Source organism: Amblyomma mixtum, chromosome 5 (assembly GCF_055824585.1).
Source record: "Amblyomma mixtum isolate Tamu chromosome 5, ASM5582458v1, whole genome shotgun sequence".
NCBI classification, from domain to species: domain Eukaryota; kingdom Metazoa; phylum Arthropoda; class Arachnida; order Ixodida; family Ixodidae; genus Amblyomma; species Amblyomma mixtum.
In genome coordinates this window covers 187,430,038-187,452,608 of record NC_143016.1, presented here as the reverse complement: position 1 = coordinate 187,452,608, position 22,571 = coordinate 187,430,038, and the positions used below count along the sequence as shown (strand labels likewise).

At 45.8% G+C, this 22,571-nt stretch overlaps 2 protein-coding genes and 1 pseudogene across 2 annotated transcripts in view; 1 reads left to right on the top strand and 2 right to left on the bottom strand.

Annotated features, from left to right (window-relative positions):
* The window catches only part of LOC149345156 (uncharacterized), a 29,432-nt gene extending 19,103 nt beyond the window's left edge, over positions 1-10,329 (bottom strand). Inside the window, exon 1 of the mRNA XM_089546466.1 lies at positions 9,946-10,329. Coding sequence (XP_089402592.1) covers positions 9,946-10,008 — 63 coding nt within the window. The 5' untranslated portion in view covers positions 10,009-10,329. The remainder of the gene's footprint in view (positions 1-9,945) is intronic.
* Positions 10,330-18,040: 7,711 nt separating this feature from the next.
* Positions 18,041-18,684, top strand: LOC149345155 (uncharacterized; annotated as a pseudogene).
* A 493-nt stretch (positions 18,685-19,177) lies between these two features.
* On the bottom strand, positions 19,178-20,774 carry LOC149345154 (uncharacterized). The gene is made up of 3 exons (XM_089547379.1): positions 20,739-20,774; positions 20,068-20,270; positions 19,178-19,667 (listed from the first exon to the last, which is right to left on the bottom strand). The coding sequence occupies exons 1-3, from the start codon at positions 20,772-20,774 to the stop codon at positions 19,178-19,180; spliced, it is 729 nt and encodes a 242-aa protein (XP_089403505.1).
* Positions 20,775-22,571: the final 1,797 nt, after the last annotated feature.

Here is a 22,571-nt window from a genome sequence, read left to right as displayed (position 1 = left end):
CCTGTAATCTTTATTTTTTTTATGGTTCGCTCCGGTGTACGAGTTGAGAGGGAAAAGGCTGGTGGTCATTTTTAATAGCCATTATCTCTGGTTCCGCACAAGGTAGATCAAAAATTTTTGCGGTAGGATGATGGATCGTTCAATGTCTATCAATACTTCGACTTCTCTTTGCCTACATGGACACCGTTTCAGGGACCCTTTAATGCTGTCGCTTCCTACCCTGAAAGCCTTAAATTTCTCGAAACTTTTATTCGAGTTTTCTCGCTCGTCACTATGCGCCGTTCAGTACACGGACACCTGGCGACATGGATACCACAGACCCGCCCGACGTTTTGTGTCCTGAGGAACAGGTGTCCCACGCGAAAGCTTTATACTCGTTCTGAATTGTGCCTCGTCGGTGTGAATAAAGTTACTTGTGCTTTGCTGTACCCTGCAAAGGAACAGGAGTGACCGCAGAGCAGTTCCTACTGCCTAAAACAACTGCACACAAAACACGCCCACTCCCAGCAGTACCTGCACTTAAAGAGTAGCTGCCCACACCAAGGGGAAAATAGTATGCGACATCACAAGCCCACCGATAACGCTGGGTTTCCTCAGAGCTGAATGAATTTTACCGGCATACTGAGCGACTAGAAATAACCGTTAATTTAAAGCAAACAGTTTTATTCAAAACATGTTGCTGGGAAAGTAGGTGACGAACCATTCCGTGCGAAAAAAGTCGAAACAAAGGGAAAGGTCAAGATGCGCACGAGGGATGACAATGAACTTGATGCATTTATTCTGTGAGCGCTAACGAATACATGGGAAAAGAGCGCACGTACAAACGAAATGTAATAAAAACAAAAGCAATGCACCGAGACTCGCTATTCACGGATCAAGACAATAGCCTGGCGCGATAAGAGAACCGAAGGCTTGCTGAAGGAATATGCCCCCTTTCTGAGTGATGACGTCATCAACATCGCCATAATCCTGTCTACGCCTACTGCAGGACAAAGGGCTCTTCCATATGTCTAATTAACCTTGTCCTTCGTCCGCTGCGGCCACCGTATCCCCGCCGACTTCTTAATCTCATCCGCTTACCTAGCTTTCTGTCGCACCCTGCTACGCTTGCCTTCTCTTTGAATCCACTCCGTTAACCTTAAGGACCATCTTGCGTTCGCATTACATACCCTGCCCGAATCCATATATTCCTCTTGATTTCATCAAGGATGTCATTAAGCCGTGTTTTATTTCTGATCCACGCTACCCTCTTTCAGTCTCTGGACGTTTCGCCTGTCATTTTTTTTCCTGCTTTTTTTTTCTGCTTTTTTTGCTTGTGGTTTTTGTTTCATGTTTTGTTTCACATTTCTGCCCCGTAAATTTAAAGATGGCTTGTTCCTTTTCTTCGGAAGAGTTCAGACCTCTCCGAACGTTGTGATTTGGCGGTGATGAAGGAGTAGACGATCGATGATGCAGATGATGGATCGGAAGATTACATTTACAGAATTTACAAATGGAAACTGTAAGTTACGCAAGTAAAGTGACAGAGAAAATACAAACTGCAGCTGAAGAGAACCGATCTTACACAGTGATAACACCCGAAGACTGGTGGACGACCTTGCAGGGGGGGGGGGGGGGGGGGGGGGGGGTTGGAGGTGAAGGGAAGAGGTTCCTGTAGGTTCGTAGAGGATCGAGGTTCGTAGCGCAATCACAAATTATCGCTGCTAATGAGAACCACCGTATTTATAAATCATATATGTGTCGATCAACTGGCAAAAATTTTGTGAGCTAGATTGAGCAAACAGCTTTAAAACTGCACGAATAGTCCTTCTGTCCGATGGCAGTGCTCCGTATAGCGCACCTCCTGGATACTAAGAAAGAAAACCGCATGCATGGCGGAAGACATCTAGTCAAATTCGCTCAGTGCACACGCTGCAACTGTACAATGCGCCAGCAAAATATCGATTAACAGTGGAGCCGCCAAGCAGAAACCGGCGCAGATTTCTTTCTGCACGTGAAATGAATCGTCAAACTTGACAAGCAGGGACCTGAGGTAAAGGGAAAGTTCTAAGCGAGTTGCTGACGTGGATTCTACAAGTGAGTGGTGCCAAAATAAGAGATGGTTTTTCTTGAGACTTTGCAATGCTTGTACTGAGGCAATGAATAGTAAAGGTCGCTGAGGTCTACAGAAGAAAATACTGGCGTTGTGCTATCTGAGGAACCGAGGGACTTCCAGAGGACTTCCACTTCCTCACTGAAATTTCCAGACGAATGAGTAAGCGGTCTCGCAACGGCAATGTGGACAAAGACTGCCGAAGAAAACTCTCTGGGCCCTACTGCCACGTTCCTCTTTCCAGTACAATGCGCACTGAGTATTGTGAGTAAGGGAAGAAAAAAAGACTTCAAGATTGGGGACCTTACTCTGCTTGATGGGCTTGGCCAGAGTATTCGATCCCACACTCGCAGCTATTGATGGCCTGTATATTTTCTGAGGACAAGCTTTTTGTGCAGGGCGGTAGTTTTCACCCTACGGACTCTTGAGTCTTTTGAACGTAAACTCTCGTGTAGGACGGCAACAAGCACTGCCTTCGTGTCGGAAACTAGCAGCTTCAAACCGGCGCTCTGGAGGGACTGCATCAACCAGCTGCAATGCATGTCATGGCGCTTTGCCAATGACGTCAGTTGGCGTCCAATGAATATGTCACGCATGAAGCATTTATCGCACCGGTTTCCCGAGATCCTGGGAACTAAGTATAGACCGCAACATGCTTAGCGCGCATTCTTAGGGCGATAAGAGGCGTGCTCGCTGCCCGTACGAAAGGAAAGCGAACGCCATAAAAACGGCCCACGAAAGAGAGCACAGGAACCGGATCAAGGCAACAGCTTTACGCCGTCGTCCCTTCTGTGCGCGGCCTGGTTTTCGTGTGCAGTGTTGAATCCAAACGTGCAGAGCAAACTACCTCAGCAATTCGTCTTCCTCAAAATGTCATCGCTACTCACTTTGTGGTTGAACCACCTGGATTAAGTTTATGTTGGGAAGACACAGCATATTTCAGATGCACTGCATTACATCGAAGATCGAGCGACATGAATATAGTTCAAAAGTATCCTCTGGGGGGGGGCTAGTTGGTTTGAATCATTCATAATTAAAACTGCGCGAACAAAAACAAGGACACGAGCAAGAAAAACAGCAACACACACAAGCGCAGTTTGTGTTGCTGTTTTTCTTGCTCGTGTCCTTGTTTTTGTTCGCGCAGTTTTAATTATGAAAGACATGAATATACAAATGTTTTTTTTTCTGCCCCTTGCCTGCTCAGCCCTTTCAGCCATTAATCTCTTCCTTTTCGGTACGGCGAAAAGGTTAAGTTTATTTCGGTTTCTTTGCGGCAATAAAGTAGGGTAAGACACGAACATGAATAAGGCCTGCCCTCCAAGTACAATAACAGCAAGGCAACCATAACTTACAAATACTATCTGGCGCTACACGGAAACCTGAAGGTAAATATTAAAACAAACAGGATGCAAAAAAATAGCAGCTGAAAATTGGCAATTCTTCTTTCGTACCATGCTGGAACAAAGGAAACACGTCTTTCGTTTAAGAAAAGCATATATTAAGATTGCTTCTTGTCTTCGCTGGGCGCTTCAAGATGTAAAATAAGGCCGCATGAAAATATATACTCCTTAAATTAGCTTGTTTCGCACATTTTTATTTCAAAAGAGTGTCTTCGTTCATGTTTCGATACGGCAGTGCTCGTAGAATTTCAAACATTCCCAGGCCTGCATGATAACTGCGTTTCCATGCGTCGGAATAATTCCGAAACGTTCGTTCAAATAAAGCGGAGGCGAGCGAAAGGCTCTCTTGCAGTGGGAAATGTAACATCAAACAATTGCCTCGAGGACACCTATTGCAGTGCCGATAGTGCGCAGGTGCCGGCCGTGAAAGCGTCCAAAGTACTCATTGCCGCTTTCGGCTAATGAAACTAAGCGCGGCGAACCTTGCACCGTACTATCAGTACCTGGAAAGCAGGGTCTGCTTTTTCCGAGCATTGATTATTTGCTCAGCTCGAAGGTGTTATCGCGTCCTGAACGCGCGAGAGCAACGGCGATGAGCAGAGCGTCGACCGCTGTCATTGTAAGCTGCTTTACTGAGAGTGCTTTGTGCTATGTTTACTTCCGTTTTCATTTTTTATTCCCGCGCCTGGACACACAGTTACATACAGCTGTCATGAACCTTCCCTAAGGGCATGCGTTTTCTGTGAGGCCAGTCGTGTTATTAAAATGGCAAAATATATCTGGAGTTTTTACGCATAACTCGCCCGCACACCTACTTTAAAGCTAATTACTCTGGTCGATGCGCTTTGGATGTACAAGACGTTGGCAATGTCATCAGAAAATCAATCAATCAATCAATCAATCAATCAATCAATCAATCAATCAATCAATCAATCAGCCTGCTGCGGCTATGCTAGCATATATACAACTTTTGTCAAAAGTTTACACCCCAGAAAGTCTGCTTCTAAGCCCAGTAACACCCTTGTAACACCCTTCTAAGCCCAGTAACGCCCAGTAACACTCTTGTAACACCCATTGGGAAGTCCTAACCTGCGGAGGGGAAAATAACCACAATTTTTCTTATCTTCAAGAGACTTGTAACGCTCGGGTTGCACCCCCTTGGGCTCTGAATTTATGAGAAAGTGTGCACATGTTAATGAATACAGAATCAGGTCCGAAGGATACAGATCGAGTGGGGACCTCTTACAAGAGCAACAAGATATAATAAAAAGAAAAAAAAAACAGGAGAAAATGCTGCCGCCAAAAGTGTATTCAAAATCACTCAGTCTGTGAAGAGGTGGCATGTATTCGTCTTTGCTTAAAAGTAACCAGGCTGCATGGTTTGTTTCCCAGCCGTATATCTGAGTACCTATGGCGCCGTTCATGCCATAAATTTCTGTGAGTAAAGGAAAATCCTTGTCCTCACCTTCCGAGATCCTCTGATCTTTAACGCAGCTGTAGGGGCTCCAATATAAGAGTGGCAAGCAAATAATGAGACCAGGTCACTTTTGGCAAAGGCGTACTAAGCTGCAGCGAACTTCCACAGAACCGTAAGGCCATATTCATGCAAGACCTCTCTACCTTGAGGATTTTTTCCGCTATTTGTATTGAGCACACCGATACGATGAAGGGAATCGGATGCACAGCCTGTTACTTCAACTAAGCTATGATCAATGCAATGGTGATCTGAATGTGACTGCACGAGTAAGTCCCACTATGGGCCGTTGATTGTTACCCGACCTATTCGGCATCTTTCCGCAGCTTGAGCCATTCGAGGTTTGCAGCTTACGGACGCAGTTGATTTTTTGCGCAACTTTCTATATTCTTCTTTCTTTTGTTGAGATCTGCCCTTTTGTCTCTGAACATTTTCTCCTCATTTAGAAGACTGCGCCGTGTTGACTGCTATCAGCCTTCCTTACGACCTTTTGCTGTGTTCGCGGTGCCATATTACTGGACCAGCGCAACTGCACGAGGACAAAACTTAGTGGACGGGACAACACACAGCGCTGAACTTAAAACAGATAGTTTATCCAGGATGTCATTGCTTTTTCAGATGCCAGCAACATCGAAAAACTTTAGAAAAACAGAAAAAAAACCACTGAGTCTGCAAGGCACGCCGCTTTGAGCGAGAAGAATATCTACGTTCTAGTGGATCTTGGAAAGCAAGGACTCGTGCTCTTTCTTCGAGATAGCAACAGATTGGGTGCTTACAGACGTCTCACCAAGCCTCCTAACCTGGGACGCCTCGATGATTGCTATGGTAAGCTGATCTTCGTTTTTGGCTGACACTCGGCTGTTTTGGTAATTGGCCGGCACTTACAGTCGCGGCACTGAATACCGATGTCGTGGGCGGCATTCTTGACATTGTTGCTGCACTCCCTCAGCCTGACAACGACGAACTGGCCGACATAAAAGCCACCGAAAGACAAATGGATCGAATATATCACGTCATCTCTGCAATTCACGCACCTGTTCTCGTGGTTTTCGGGTGGACAGATACAGCTTGAAGAGTTTTTTTTGTAGGAGCATTTAACCGTGCACACACACTCCTCAGTGTCACAAGAGCTGAAAAAACTACAGATGCTCCGTCGCATTTTCCTATTCTTTTCATGTAAAGTTTAAACGTTAACCCTAAACTATACAAACTTATACGTTATCGATGCGGCATTTCTTTATGTTTCAGTTTTAGAATTACCGAAATTGCACTACTAGTGCGAAAGCACTACTCCACTGGGCAAACCCCGAGAAAGTTTGTGGGTTTTTGCTAAGTGCAATAAATAAATAAAAATAAAACAAATAAATATCCGCAACGGGGATTCTAACCCGCGTCAGCGCGAGCATATCAGCTTCGCTGGTCACTGCGCGAGAGCACTAGGCTTTTTTTTTCTTTCATGATATTTATTCTACATGGTTATGTACAGAAAGGATACATACATATACATATATATGTGGGTGAGTGTACACACACACACACACACACACACACACACACACACACACACACACACACACACACACACACACACACACACACACACACACACACACACACACACACACACACACACACACACACACACACACACACACACACACACACACACACACACACACACACACACACACACACACACACACACACACACACACACACACACACACACACACACACACACACACACACACACACACACACACACACACACACACACACACACACACACACACACACACACACACACACACACACACACACACACACACACACACACACACACACACACACACACACACACACACACACACACACACACACACACACACACACACACACACACACACACACACACACACACACACACACACACACACACACACACACACACACACACACACACACACACACACACACACACACACACACACACACACACACACACACACACACACACACACACACACACACACACACACACACACACACACACACACACACACACAAAACTATTTACAGAGAACCTAGGTAAGCGCTACGTGGCCCAAACTTGATAGAAACATAACAGAACTAAAAGTCCCGCAAGGATATACAGCGCATCAGGTGAGGAAACCAATCCGATAAAAAGTCCGACATTTGCACTAGCCTCCGCCACAACCGAACATACTGCGTGTTAAACTGCAACACACTCTCGTGCTGTGCACTGAACATCATCATCTTCATCAACTAATACTACTGTCGAACTTATAATCGCGCTTTGAGCTATGTGGTGGTAGTGACAGAGAGATGTGCGCTGCATGCGTTAGTGTGGACAACGCATGCATTGGAGCATGCAGCTTTTGCAGGCAACTTTTATTTTGTTTTGCTGAACTGTAGTTTGGTTAATGGTTTATGGAGGTTTCACGTTCCAAAGCGACTCAAGCTATGAGGGACGCTGTAGTGAACGGAAATTTTGGCTTTCTGAGGTTCTTCGACATGCACTCACATCGCACAGCACACGAGCTTCTAGTATTTCGCCTCCGTCGAAATGTGACCGCGGCAACCGGGATCGAACCCGCGCCTTTCAGGTAAGGAGCCGAGCGTCATAGCCACTGAGCCACCGCGGCAACGCAAAAAAAAAAGTGTTGTCCGTTAAACCTCAAAGTCTGCAGACGATCCGCTTTTTGAAAACCTGTATCTGACTAGTAAATGTCGCCCTAGCTTGGTAGCAGCGCGTGCATAACTGGCAGTTTCGTTAGGAAATGCTTTCTTAAATTGCTGCATAAAGCAGGGTCACAACGCGCGGCTGTGGTATGCTATGTTAAAACTTCGTTTCCTTTCTGGAAGGCTGGTTACGTCGGTTGCAGTTAATGTACCACATACAAATAAAAATAAAAAAAGCAGTTGTTAACAGTGGGCAATGGAGCACTGTGCCCTGCACTCCGTTGATCAAGCACAACAGTAAACGGAATCGAATCAGCTTTGTTTAATGTTTCATTCCAGAAAAATAAGCACAGCCATAAAAATTCATAATTTCATCTCGTGGTTAGGTTCGTTTTCGGTAACAAGAAAGCTTTAAAAACGAACCAATTTTTCGTCGTTCAGGAATTCTATTAAGTGGTCCTGAGTTTGAATGTAGCTTCACTGCAAATGTGTCATCCGGCTATATTAATATGACCCAGGGACACACGGAGCCAGTTTATTTTGAAGTATGCTTTAGACACCTTGCTTTGAGTTCTTGTTAGTAGTTCTGTAGCCTACTGTGGTTGGACGTTTGTTCGCTTTTTATTCTCGTAACCGGCACTGCCACTGTGCTAAAAGCGGCGCTGCCGTCGATGTCGTCTGCATGGAGTACTCAAGCTAGCTGCTACAGTTGCCGTATCGTTTCTTTGCTACCGTTTTTAATTTGTAACTCTTTTATAATTGTACCGTGCTTACATTACACTAATACGACTACTTATGTAAATCTGCAACCGGTACGTTCTTTACTGCCCTACCGGAGGTCATGGTTGCTGGTGAAACGGGATACCAGTGCTTCTTTGAAAGTGAAAGCCAAAAAATGTAAGAAAACGAGAAAAGAAAGATAGAAGAACATGTAAAAAATCGTTTCGATTTTCTTTTTACTTCATATTTAACGTGTGCCTCGTCGCACTGTCTTTGCACAGAAACTCCAGTAGTCACTTTTTTCCCGCACCCCTTTCTCTCTCCACTGAAGCCAGCCAGAAGGTGACGGCAGCTGGTCTATAACCTCAGATTTTCAGACCAAACGCAAAGAGACGCACCCAGAAAAAAAAACGATATTTTAAAGTCTTCTGTCGCGTTGGCTAAAGAAGCACCACAGTTGCACATACGTTAATTGTGGTTACGAAGTTTTCGGCTCTCTAAAAATATATATTGTCGGTGGAATTGAGCAGGTTGATCCTTTGAAGAGCAACCGTTCATAAGCCGGCGCATGTATTCAGGACCATGCATGTAGGGGCGAACTGCGATTCTCTCTGTTCTCTCTGGTGCAGCGGAATTTTTACTCTCGCAAGGTGATTCGCACTGCGGATTGCAATCCATCAGTTTGAACGAGTCGTGAATTGTGCCTTTCTCCGAAGAAGTGACGGCCAAAGTTGTTTCGCGCCCGCGCATTCTCCATCAATTCTGGGCCCCACTTGATCGGAGACGTCACTTTGCAATGACGGTGATGCAGCTCGTACCTGAGAAAAATTATTTTATGCAGCTGTAAAGCGTCCAAACATTTTTCCTCTTTTCAGCAGCATTGAGATCTCTTACCGAAGGATGGCACCATTGCCATAGGCTCACATCGGTCATATTTTCACCGGCCTGAACGTCAGTATAAATTTTCAACATTATTCATCATCATCATTTATTTTACCCTTAAAGGCCTCTGCTGAGGCATTACATAAGGGGGGGGGGGCGGCCAAGCGAATACAACTGAGAATAATACGTTAATACAACTAAACATAATGCAATCAACTACACAAACTTACACATGCTTGCGATTTAGCCAGTTGGATCATAAGGAAGGACTGACACGACACGTTTAGGTATGTCTTTCTGTCGTACCTAAACCAGCGTCCATCGTTTTTCACTGTCCTGCAGTGCAGAAGCAACATTTCGAAACGCAACAGGGATCAAAGAAAGTGCCTCTCGCAGCTATCGATAGCAGCAAAACGCTCTCTTGCGCAAGGAGTGCTCACAAGCACGCGCGATTCGGAACTCTTTTTTTTTTGGCTGGTCAAATGTTTAGGGGAATCCCTCAAGGTGGAGTAGATTTGTAATAAGGATGTAATTACTCATTGACGTCCAACCGAGCGGATCCATACGGCTACAAAGGAAAGCTATACAACTTTCTCGTTTCTGCTGCACTCCGTAGTCCCTGGGACGCGCTTCTGTCTCGCAGTGAATCCTTTGCGGCCGGCATCGAGTCTCACCTTTGCGGCAGCGAGGTGAACGCTGGCGGCCCCCGCCATGGTGTACGAGTGGCGACGACCCATCGCTGGGGATTGATGCCGGACCTGGACGGCTAGGGATGCCTCGCACTCGCGGCGGCAGCTGGCGTGCCTGTTCCCGCCGTCAGGAGCGCATGGCGACGACGCGTGGACGCAGTGTGTTTCCCTCTGACAGGTTCTCCGGAACAGTGCAGGAACGCTTCCTGGCCCCGCAGACCGTCGCCGGCTGCGCTTCGCGCCTGCTTTATTTTTGCCCCAACCGCGTGGCTGGCGTCGTCTAGCGGTGGTGTCCCTCTTTTTATCTCCCCAGTGAAATCGGTTGCTGCACGGCCCTGGAAAATACCCTCCCCTGACATCGCGTGCGCGGCAGTTCGTCACTCGACTGCTTTTGTCCTCGCGTGTCGCGGGCATGCTTACACGCCCGTTTGACAACCCATAGATAACGGCTCCCGAAGCAGCTTTCTTGTCGCCGACGCTTTACAACCTGTCGCGAGCCTTTGTTTTGCGAGCTCGCATGAAAGAAGGCGCACATCGGGCAGACTCTCACAGGGTCAGACCCGCGCCTTATCATCCCGTCCGCACTTTACCCTTGCAGGGTGTGCAAGATCAGAGCGGGCCCGTCCGTGATCCCGGAATAGAAAAGATAACCACTGACGCGGGTCTTCCTCCTTTGCTCCCTCTCCCTCCGGCGGTCTGGGCCACGAGGATTCCCTCAAGTACGGCGCCGGCGCATGCCGCAGTAAAGGGGCCGGCCGTAGGAGGAGTGCATTCTTCGGGACCCGCTCACGTGCGCAGGCCGGGCGGAATGACGACACGTGACTGAAGAAGTGGCCACGCTCGTAAAAGGGGGAAGCAACATTTCAACTCCTTTGCGAAAGGTGCGCTGCGGGCAATGACTGGCGAATAGGCGGCGTAGATAGTCGCCGGAAAGTGGCACGGAACACAAAGGCGCCAAGCGCGCTCTTTGCACTTGCGGCAAGCGTTTCGAAAAGCATCAACAAGTCCAAGCAACAAAGTCGTTAACTTGCTCTTATCGTATCTCACGTGTCCACGCACTCAGGCGTCCAGCTGTGTACGAAAGCAGGCACAGAATACTCCTTTGGAAATTCTCACATCTTTGATGAGCGGATTTTGGACGGCGCGCCAGCACCTCTAGGAAACAGGTGTGAGCAACGCTCGGAGGAGGAAATGCGACGCTAGATTGATGACCTCGGAATGGAAAGGAGAAACGTGGGGCTGAAAACTAATATCAGAAAAACTGAATCGGTGTTAAACAGTCAGAGAAAACAAGAACTGGTTACGATAGGCTCCGAGGTGTATGAAGAGGTCGAGGAATATATCCATATAAGATGAATTGCCCTCGCAGCCTATGTTACTTAGGACAAAAGAAATGAATAGAGTTCATCTGGCAGGCGCTTTCAGGTTATCAACAGCGGCTTGCGAGTGCCACTCGAGAGCAAAATTTATAATAGTTGCAATGTGCCGGTATTCAGCTGCGGGGTATCGAAAATACATGAAGATAAACGCACACAACGCCGCGAGCTGTGGAAAAGAAACTGATAGCGGTAACGCTAAGAGACACGAAGAGAGCAGTGGGGGTCAATTAATGATATTTTAACTCTAAACAAAGAGGAAATGGACGCGGACTGCGCATTCAAAGAGGATAGCAGATAACGGATGCTCAGATAGGGCAACAAAGCGAACTGGAAGGCAATCTACGCGCAGCAGCGTCCAGAAGAGAGTCACGCGGGGGCTGCTGCGACGGGTGCAGCAGTCCCCGCTTTGCCCTGCTGGGAACGAAGCCGGGCTATAGCAATAGTGATGACGATAATGTCCGTCTCCTGTCAGCTCAGGGCGCTGTGCATAACGCTCTCTGCCAGACAGAATTGGTATAACCGCCACTCCAAAAGTTTCGAACTCTGCGCCACGTGTTAAACATTGTACAAATGGCTGGTGGTTCCACAAACTACGTCAGCGCTGTCTAGATAAATGCTGTCGAGGGTGGAGATGCTTACGAGCAACCAGCACGCCAAAAGAGAGGTTTCGAAAGCATCGAAATCATCATCATCAGCCTTATTATGTCCACTGTAACACAAACGCCTCACCCATGTCTCTGCAATCAAGCCTGGCCTGTGCAAGCTGTGTCCACCTTATCCCGGCAAACTTGCTAATCCAATACACCAATCTCACTCAGCTGACCCCTGCTATGCTTGCCTTCTCTTGGTATCCACTCCGTTACCCTAAGAGAACATCAGTTTCTGCCCTTCGCATTACATGCCCTGCCCAAGCCCATTTCTTCCTCTTGATTTCAACTAGGATGTCATCAACCCTCGCATGTTCCCTAACCCACTCCGCTCTCTTCAGGCCAGAGCGTTTCTTCTATAATTTTCTTAGCTCACTGCAATGTGGTCATTTTATTTAAAGCTTCTACAGCGAGAAACTGTTAAACTTATACGTTTAACGACGCAGACTTCACACTCTTAGAAAAAAACCGGCCCAGAGGGGAGTAAAGACCATTTTAGTCCTCAAAACGGCCCGTTAGTGCCTAATTTTGCACACGACACTCTTCTTGCCACAAATGCGCGCCGTGCGCTAACTCAACAGACTAACTGCCGAGAAAGAGACTAAAGGGGGGTAACCGCAGCATATCAGCACGCGAAAATCGTGCGAGAAGACTCCGACTGCAATAGTACTCGATTTTTGAAGCGCAGGGCGTGGTCTATAGAGCACCGCCGCTGCCTGTGACGAAGCGCATACCCTTTCGCGTGAGGAAAAGGCTTCGTGCAACCGAAACGGCTGGCAGCTGTGCAAGTGCATAAACAAATACTACGAGCTTCAATACGTGTCGAATGTGAGTTGTAAAGGTTAGGGTTGAGCAAGTACACGTAGTTTCATATCGTTGCCGTTTGTTTACGAGCTTATGTGATACTGTGCAAGTATCGGCGACACTTAGTGAACCGGAGAGTGGCAAGCAGTCAATTCCCTGTCACCGCTGTCCGCCAGTAACAAAAAACGAAGTGAACCATCGCCTTCTATATTTGTTTTCAACAGGCTGTAATGTGCAGCTGCCAATTGAAAGAAGTAAGACCACCTTATAAGCAAAAAAAGAAACGAAACGAAAACAACTGTTGTGGTTGTGATGTACCGGCCGTAATGTATACACAGTTCAGCACCTCTTTTTTGGCCAAAACACGGTTTAGACCGTTGTGCGTGCGCATTAAAGCTTGCCGCAGGTTGTTCCAAAAGCATATGACACAAAAATCACCATACTGTGCTCTAAACAGCAATACGTTTGATAACAGTTTGAGCGGCAGACAGACAATGTATGTGTTTCGCATATAAGGCTTTTATTTTCTGCCTCAGACCGTCTGTTGCGGTGGTATAGTTGTATCCGCGCTTGGCTCATGATCCAAAGGTTGTCGGGTCGAATCCTGGTGTATCATGTATGTTTATTTCTGTTTCCTTTATCGTTGTCATGTGTGCCAAGCTCTGTCGGAAGCTCTCCCCCTCTTAATTACGCTGGAAGTCACGCGTCGTTTGCTATATTTCATTAAACGTCTGCTCCCAGGGACTGACTGTTGCACCCTTTCCAGGGGACGAACAGTTACACCCTTTGAACTTAGTCCCGAAAAGGACGATTGCCAGTGGCAGGTCAATTAGTCCCCAAAAAGACTAACCTCTCGCCCTCTTTTAGTCCTTTTTTTCTAAGAGTGCATACTCGTTAAGCTCGTTAAAAAAGCAACTACGAAAAAAAAGTGTTTTCTATATCGTCCATACCTTTCTTGCGCAGTTTCTTTGTTCACGATGAATGGTCAACTGGCTGGTCCAGCAGCGTGCTACCCTGAACTTCGTAGTGTTTCAAGAAACGTGAACTTTGGACCATTGGTGTCCGTAGCAGCCGCCTATGAATATACTGGCCCAAGGAGATTTATTTTCTCGCTATAGTCGCGCGGTAGTCAGGTTTGCAAGCTTTTGCACCGGCTGGATTGCTTGCTGATGGATGATATCTTAACTGTAATAAGCTGCTAAGCTGTTAACTGCTAAGCCTAACTGTAATAATGCGAAAGGTATAGACGGCTCATCGACATGAAAATGCGGCGTCGCGCAAAAAGGCCCCTTACAGAACCCACGATTGATCGAAACAGTGTCACGCCATCAAAGCTAGGAAAATATGTAATATTAACCTGTAGTAGTCAGTACATTAATTAAAACTGCACGAACTACAAATGATAGGCAGAATTTGAATATATTTTGAGAATAATTCGAATCAAATGAATTTGAACGTCGTTAGACGACTCCAAACACGACCGGGGCCGTTCAGACGTTGCACGTCGCTTCTTATATATATGCAAGGCTCCTAGTGTTCGGGTAAAACCAGATTTTAACCTATTCTTGTATCCAGAAAACGCTTCTTAAAAATCAGATTATAGCCGATTTCTACGCGGAAATGCGCCTTGTTGAATACGTTGCTCGACAGTAACGGTAGGCCTTTCATCGCAGACAGTGCTGGTTCCCGGACAACCCTGCCACTTTACGTGGAAACGAAAACAGGCTAATGTCGAAGCTGCCTTCAATGTGGCTGCAAAAGGAGAGGTGTCAAGAGAGTACAACGGTTTTGAAGCGATAGCTTCACTACGCCAGCCACTTCGTCTCGCCGAGCGTGGTCGCACCACGGCCGTATGCCCGTGGTTGCAGTGGACATCCGTTATCCGTTTGTAGAAGGAAGGAGGAAGTGGGAGTCAAAGAAGAAAGAAAAAGAGGGGCCGTAATGAAGAAAATGAATTTGAGGAAAGGAAATTACGAAGTAACTGTCTCACATATCCCGGTGGACATCCGTCATCCATTTCATGACGTCAGTGATTACCCAAGTAAATCATCAGTATCATTACATCGCTTAACCGCAGCGAAGCCTAAGCGTATTCATGGCCTGTAGCTCACTAATTAATGACGCAGTAATTCTCTGTAATCTCGATGGACACCCGAACCGCACTGTACAGGAAGGGAGAAAGTGCAGTGAAAGAACAAAGAGAAAGAGGGGCCGTAATGAAGAAAATGAAAATTGTATTTGAGGAAAAAAAATTACACAGTAACTCTCTCGCATATCTCGGTGAACACTCGTCATCCGTTTGCAGAGGAAGGGAGGAAGTGGGAGTGAAAGAAGGAACAGAAAGAGGGCCCGTAGTGAAGAAAATGAATTTGAGCAAAGGAAATTACGTAGTAACTGTGAATTCGCGTCGAAGGACGATGATAATGAAGGAAAGCCCAGCGAAACGCAGCGGCGAAAGACTGAATTTGCAGTTCGACTCAGCGAGTTCCACTCGACCAGCCGCAGCTATTGCGTCACGCCAGGTTTGACCACAGCTAAACCAAAGCCTATTTTTTCGTCTTTCCATTTCTGTCACTTCCCATTTCACGTTCCTGCCAAAACCCGATGGAAAGCGCGATAGGCTATACCATAATGGTCAGATTCCAGTCGGTTCTCCCTGCTAGCAAAAAAAAGGTGTAATTTGTTTTGGATGCCAAATGCATGCCTATATTTAGACGCAGCATAACCAGGCAGAGGTCTTTTCGTTTAAAAAATAAATAATGTCAGTGTGTTGATTGACTGAAATCATTCATTGGAAATCACAAGAATATTCATCGGAGAGCATGGTTTGATGCTTAGTACAGGACTCCACTGTCCGTTGCAGCCTTCTCGACCGCTTTGATCAAATTAAGCTGTTCGTTAAGGTCAGAATAGACCCTTTACAAAAGTCAGCTCCATCTAGTGAGAAAAACATGAACAGCGCACGGCGGACATGTTTGGTTCAGTCCGTCCGCGCCTCCCGGAGTACTCGGAGGACAGTTCACTGTACCCGGAGAGTACGCGCCAACGTGAGCCCTTGTGGAACTCGTGCACGCACAGCGAGCTTCCTTGGAATTCCCGCAAGCGATTGCGTCATTTGTTGGCATCACAACAGTCGGTGCTAGCACCAAGCTCCATTCGGAATGCCAGCATGTTGCTGCGTGCCTTTCTGCAGCCAGCGCAGCGTCGTAGACGCGCACGGAAACAAGGTGTGTATACGACCGTTCGTTTGCATTCTTGATAGGCTTTACAAGTGTCACTTGCAGCATGTCAGGCATTACGGCATGTACCTCTGACTGGGAGATAGCTCATAGAACGCGATCGCGATCACCTGAAACAGCGAGGTTGCTTTGTGTGCAATGGAGCCTTGTGAACTTCACGAAAGCTTGTGCTGAGATGGAAAATGACACTGGAGAAGGAGCAATACGTGTAACGAACGCTAAAGCTCGAATAGATCCGTTGGAGCCTTTTGTACGTGGATTGCATTCGCTATTCTCTATTTGACTTATTACAAGGGCATGATTACCGAAGCTAGTTTTCAAACCATTGTGTGAATTGGCTGTGCATTGTGCAGATGGCAAAATGGTTGCCTAGGGCGCCCAAGCTGCCTGTTTCACGCTACAAATGCGCCTGCCAAAGCCACGGCGTCCTGTAAAGCAGGAAAAGATGAGGCATCACACGTGTAGCGTCATGCTCACATCCAGCCCGTTTCAAAAGATGTTATCGCCTGATGACGCGTGCGAAGTCCGGTACGCGTCCAGAGCGCGCAGCTCAGGTTTGTAGCCTGTGCCTATGAATACTTACCAGCGCGATCCACAAAATAACGAAGCTTGCGTTTCACTCTAGTGGGTTTTCTCGAATCCCATGATGGTTTCTCAGTTGACAGCCACCTGAAAAGTCAGTTGGTTTTGTAAAGATGACGATTGCTTGTTTATTTCCTCTTTTAGTAGACATTTCAAGCTTTAACCTCATATGCAAGAGCTGAAATGGGCGGCCTCGGGAAAAGGGAACTGTGCTGAAATGATAAGGAATTTTAAAAATCAGCTATCACCGCGCCATGCCTGCTTCGCGCAAGAGTTCGTGTGATCAGATTTTCCAGTATTTCTATAAAGTATAGCATCCACAGCTATGATGTGGTGCTTGTTGACAAAACCTTTTTTTTTATTTGTGCAGGTCTTCTTCCATGGTTTCCCAAGCAACCCGGCTTTGAAAAAGAAGTGGATTATTGCAATACGCAGAGATGTGGGGAAAGACTTCACTATAACGCATCACACCAAAGTGTGTTCCAAGCACTTCAAGCAAGATGATTTCTACCCGAAGTATGCATCAGGTATGAAACGGCTAAAGGAGCATGCTGTGCCAAGTTTATTTAACTTTCCAGCAAAAGCTGCCAAAAAACAAAGGAAGGCACCAAAAGAGCGGCACACCATGGCCTCAACAACCCACTTAGAAGAGCAAGTGGAGCCGGATGTACCAGACTTGCAGTGTGATACAGCATCACAGAATCACCCTGAAGAAACTCTTGAGCCCAGTGGCGCTCAGAGGGCTGACACACTTAGTGCTGCTCACACAGAAGAGTGCACGCCGCAGCACAGGTCGACTGCCTGCAGCCTTGATTTCGTAAGCCAGAGAAAAGCTGAGGTGTATGAAAAGAAGATCAACGAGCTTGAGCTGCAACTCTCTTCAGTACAGCAAGAGCTGAATTCATCAAAAGAAAAAAATTCCAGTGTTGAAAGGCAGCTACAGCAGGCCAAAGAACAAGAAAAAGAACTGAAGCTCGTGAAAGAAACATTGTTCCGAGTCAGCAGGGAGCTTGAGCTGGCCAGAGAAAAATCCCAGCAGCTAGAGAAAAAAATTGGGAAGCAGTTTTCTGTCCAACGGTTCATGAACAATGATGACGACATGCGGTTCTATACAGGCTTGCCATCATACACAATTTTTAAAACAATTTTGGAATTTTTGAACACCGGTGATAACGGAGAGAACATAAGGACATGGTCCGCGCAACAGTCAAGGCCTTTACAGCAATCAACACCATCCAGAATGGGCAGGCCTAAAAGCCTCACTGTAGAAAATGAATTTTTTTTATTCCTAGTCAGACTGCGCCTAGGACTTTTTGAGAAGGATTTAGCTGACAGGTTCTGCATTTCCATCGCCACAGTGTCAAGAATCTGCATCACGTGGACAAGTTACTGTTTCATACACCTGACTCGCATGCCTCTGTGGCTGTCAAAAACAGAAGTCCAAGAGGAGATGCCTTCAGTTATAAACCAAAGCACGGTTCCACAAGAATCATTCTGGATGCTACAGAAATCAGGTACCAAACATCTAGTTCACTAGCCCTACAATCAGCAACATATTCCACATACAAGTCGACGAACACATTTAAAGGCCTGATAGGAATCTCACCAGACGGCACAGTGACCTCCGTGTCCAACCTTTTCCCAAGATCTATTTCTGACAAAGAATGTGTTCGACAGAGTGGCTTCTTGAACCTTCCTTTTGACCGAGGTGATGTCGTCATGGCGGACAAAGGATTTCGGATCAGCGATTTGCTAGTCGACATTGGGGTAGGACTGAACACTCCGCCTTTTCTTACAAGAAACCAGTTCAGTGAAGAGGAGGTACAGGAAACCCAGTAAATTGCCTCCCTGCGCATACATGCTGAAAGGCGCATCCAGCGCATAAAAAACTTTCACATATTTGACAGGCCAATCCCGCTCTCTCTGGGACCAGTCATAAATGAAATGTGGGTAGTGTGTACACTTCTGACAAATTTCCAGTCTCCACTTGTACATGATGATGACGATCCTGTAAACGACCATCCAGGCGTGTGCATTACAAGTCCACAGGCTCTGACTGAGGCACATGCTTAATGAAAGTGGCCAACAGTGCTCATAGACTTTATTAAAGGAAAATATAATTTTTATGAAACCTTTGTTATTCAGTGTATTCTTTGCCAACACACAAAGCAAACAAAGTTTTTCATCTCACGAACATGGAAAGCAGTTGAGTTTAATAAGAAAATAAAAATAAGCAACGTTTCATTTATATGGCACATCATTACTGGTAATGACACTTTGCAAGGAACAAAAATTGTCAAATGCCAGCATTAACAGTGCTTCACTTAATATTGCATATCACTGATAGTAATGTTTTGCGAGGAACAAAAATGTAACCCTTAGCTGCGTTTTTCCTAGCAATCCATGTCACTCGCTACAGGAACGAAAATGTGTTAACAGCTGCTAGCCTTACAAGCTTCATCAAACACTGCATATCACTTATAGTGTCACTGTGTCCAGAACAAAACATCTATAGACTTGGCTGCTTGTTTTGGCACCACAGCTTACAGGATATAAACAAGAAAACTCAGAAACTGGGCTGTTTTGAAGCCAAATATGGCAACAGTACGAAAAAAAAGAAGGGGTTAATCTTAGCCATCGCATTAGCCCAGTCTTCTTCAAAAAATTTGACACGCTCCACAATCATAAACTTTTCTGAAAATACAACAAAATCAGTCCAGCGCAGTCCTGACACAGCCATTTGCCCAAGCACTTGGTAATAGTACTCATGGCTACGGTCATACCTGAATACACCTTGCTCGTCCTTTTTCATGTAGTGTGAGTCTCCTATTTCTTCTAGTGCCTTGCCCTTTAAGCTGTACGGGCACTTCACTTCCAAAAGGCCATGCTTTGGTTCTTCACACGGATCAAAGATGAAGCGGTCAGGTGACGCTCCCAACCATGGACAGGATGGCTCCACGAGTAGTCCACATTTAAAAGCCTCAATGTCGCGGCTTCTTGTCCTCATAGTGTAGATGTATCTATACACTGCTGGCTGCTCATTGGCAACTCCGTACCTGTGAAAAAAATTAACAAAACTGGAAATTGGCACATAATTTTTATGCTTTGAACACACGGGTGGAAGTGGGAGAAGGGATGCTAAAAGTGTACTGGGAAAGTCAGAACAAACTACAACAAGCCCTGTGAAGGTGACCAGGACAGAACTCCTCCAAAACTAATAGCTGCGGTACCTAACAGATTTCACAATGTTTACAAACAGTGTAATGCTCAATAGATGTAAAGAAATATGAGCATAGACCTCACATGGAATCGCACTTTTTTCTGGCTAGAAGGTTCGGTTAGTGCTGCTGCATCCGAATGTCTAACAAGCTGCTACATCTACGAAATTTCCACTGGTAATTAGGCTGAATGTCAGTGTCAGCGAGTACTATCATTAAGATAATGAAGCATACTTACTGTACTGCTCGCACTCGTGACAAGTTTTTTTGAGACGTGAAGTTGTGCAAGCCTTTCTCTGTCCAGGATGTACGCTGTACAACAACTCCAAATGATGAAGCTGTCACACGGTGACGGCGTGCTGCTTTCCATGCATCACTACTAGCCTGCTGTCTTGTGTTCTGCTCCAAAGCTACAGCTTCCTCGCAGGAAATCTCCAAAGCCTAAGGAACAAGAAAAAGTCATAGTGCTTCCGAAATAATGCAAAAACTACCATATTACTGTTTAATAAGAGCTAAATATATTAAAAAAAAAAGACGATCAGGATTCTTCAAATGAAAGCTCACTTGACTGAAATATGAATACGATGGCTTATGTAGACAGAAGTGAGGTGTTCAACTTTACAGAGGCATTAACTAGATACGTCAAGTACTCTGTATGTTCTAGCGAGCCAAGTTATAAATGGAATGCTTGGAGCACTATCAGTAGTCAGTGTCTATAACCTAATGTGACTGTATGTTGCACTGCGCTAATGTAATAGCCAAATCAGAATTTTTCACTCATGTATGTATTGCATTTTTTTTTCATGTAATTTGTTCCAGGAGAGTGCATAAAATAGGCATTAGGATGTGCTTCCTTGCAATGTTGAAAATTTCTTTTATGAACATATGTAGGTTTGAACGCGCACATACATTTCCAGTCAATGCTGTGTAGAACTCAGTAGTCATGTCTCCTTCCACTTATTAAAGCAGAACCACCAACACTAAAAGCACAGAAAATTCAGAATTTAGCATTTCCTGGAATCGCCTCAGTTGGAACCAACGCATTTCTTTTGAATCATGTAGCAGCGTTGCTTTAGCAGACCCTCTTTACGTTATCTGCCAGCACCTTAGGTGCTGTGTTTGCGCTGTTCCCTCTTAAGTTATCTCCCCATAACTGCATGCATATTATATTTACAACATTTGTGGCTATCATCACAACTGCCTAACAAATAGTGCGCATTTTCAGTGAGTTCTCACAGTAAATAAACTTGTCTTTATTTGCAACCTATCAAGTGAGGACAATGAATTGATGCATACAGCTAGGCACTCACTTCCATGCAAACTCTGGTTACACCTCTTCTAGTGACATATTCTGCAAAATTAAACCAAGTTACTATTTTCAAGCAAAATAAAATGTTTAGCAGCTGAAGCTTACTATGTTTTAGTGTTAGTTGCTGCATGGATTGAGCCCATACTGCCAAAATGTACCCACCTTAAGTATAGACACCTGTTCAGGAGGACAGCTAACGGAGCTCCGGCCTAGTTGGTTGTTCACTTTTGCCATGCCCACACTGAATTTCAGGGGACAACATGACTTGAAAGCCATGGGGTACGAGGGGCTTTAAATGTTGCAGGGGGCTCCCTAAAGGTGTGGGCCCAAGCATTGAATCGGCTGGAACGAGTGGGCCATTATGGAGGTGCCTACTGAATGCAGATGGAGCTACTGCTGACAGCTGGGCACCTAGTCTGCGTATTCTCGAAGCAACGTCTGTGAATGAGGAATCTTCTTTGGCTGCCTCTTAAAAGCGAGTCCTGAGGGGCTCACAAAGTCCTCCGTCCCGAACACGCCTCCAGTCAATAAACTCAAGTGGCAGTGGGGCAAGTGGGGTACTACGCGGACGTCGCCACTGTTGAGGGAGCTCTGTACAGGCAAGCTCAGGGGGTGGCTCCTGGTACCCGTTGCTCTTGAGAAGGACCAGGAGTTTGAGAGCTGCCATGGTATGCCTGCAAACACCACTTGTACCAGCTGCACACTGGCATTTCGTCGTAGCAATGGATCCACAGGCTTGTAATGTAAGCTCTACCTCATATGGCCGAGACGACTTTTTCTGGCTCCTGTAGCAGGGGCATTTCATGTAAACGTTCCCAGGGCTGCAATGAGTCAAATTATAATATGTTGCACACACTGTTTTGGCGTTTCACAAGTATGAAAACATTTCAGGTAACACCTACCATCAGACACTTGGAAGAAGCTATGGCACTTCATTGCACACCACTTTATGTGCATAACTTCTGAACACTAAATGCATATTTGTGTCACATATAAACCACCGTATATAGTAAAGAGATGGTTATGTATAAACAAAACATAAAAGAATGCAAAAAATAGCAAAGTTGGCTTATATGTTGCAAAAACTGCGAAGATATAAATAACCCCTTTAGTAGCTCTTCTGAGATAAATAAAGCCATACCTGTCATAAAGAAAACTAATCATGACTGAAAACAAATTACTGTTAGCCTGCTTTCCACTACATGGCCATCATCCACCTGTTACAAGTGAGCTGTTGCAGCAGACGAGCAACTTGCACAACACATTTCCAAGTTCACTGCATCTCAGTCTTGCCATCTGTAAATTTTAGGGTGCTAAATATCGAACGACACGCAAACAGCTGAGTGCTCATTAGCACTTAAGTTGCGCCAGTTTTGGCGGCTAATTTTTTATGCGCCTCTGCTCTCTTTGGAGTGAAATATAGTGAAAATGTC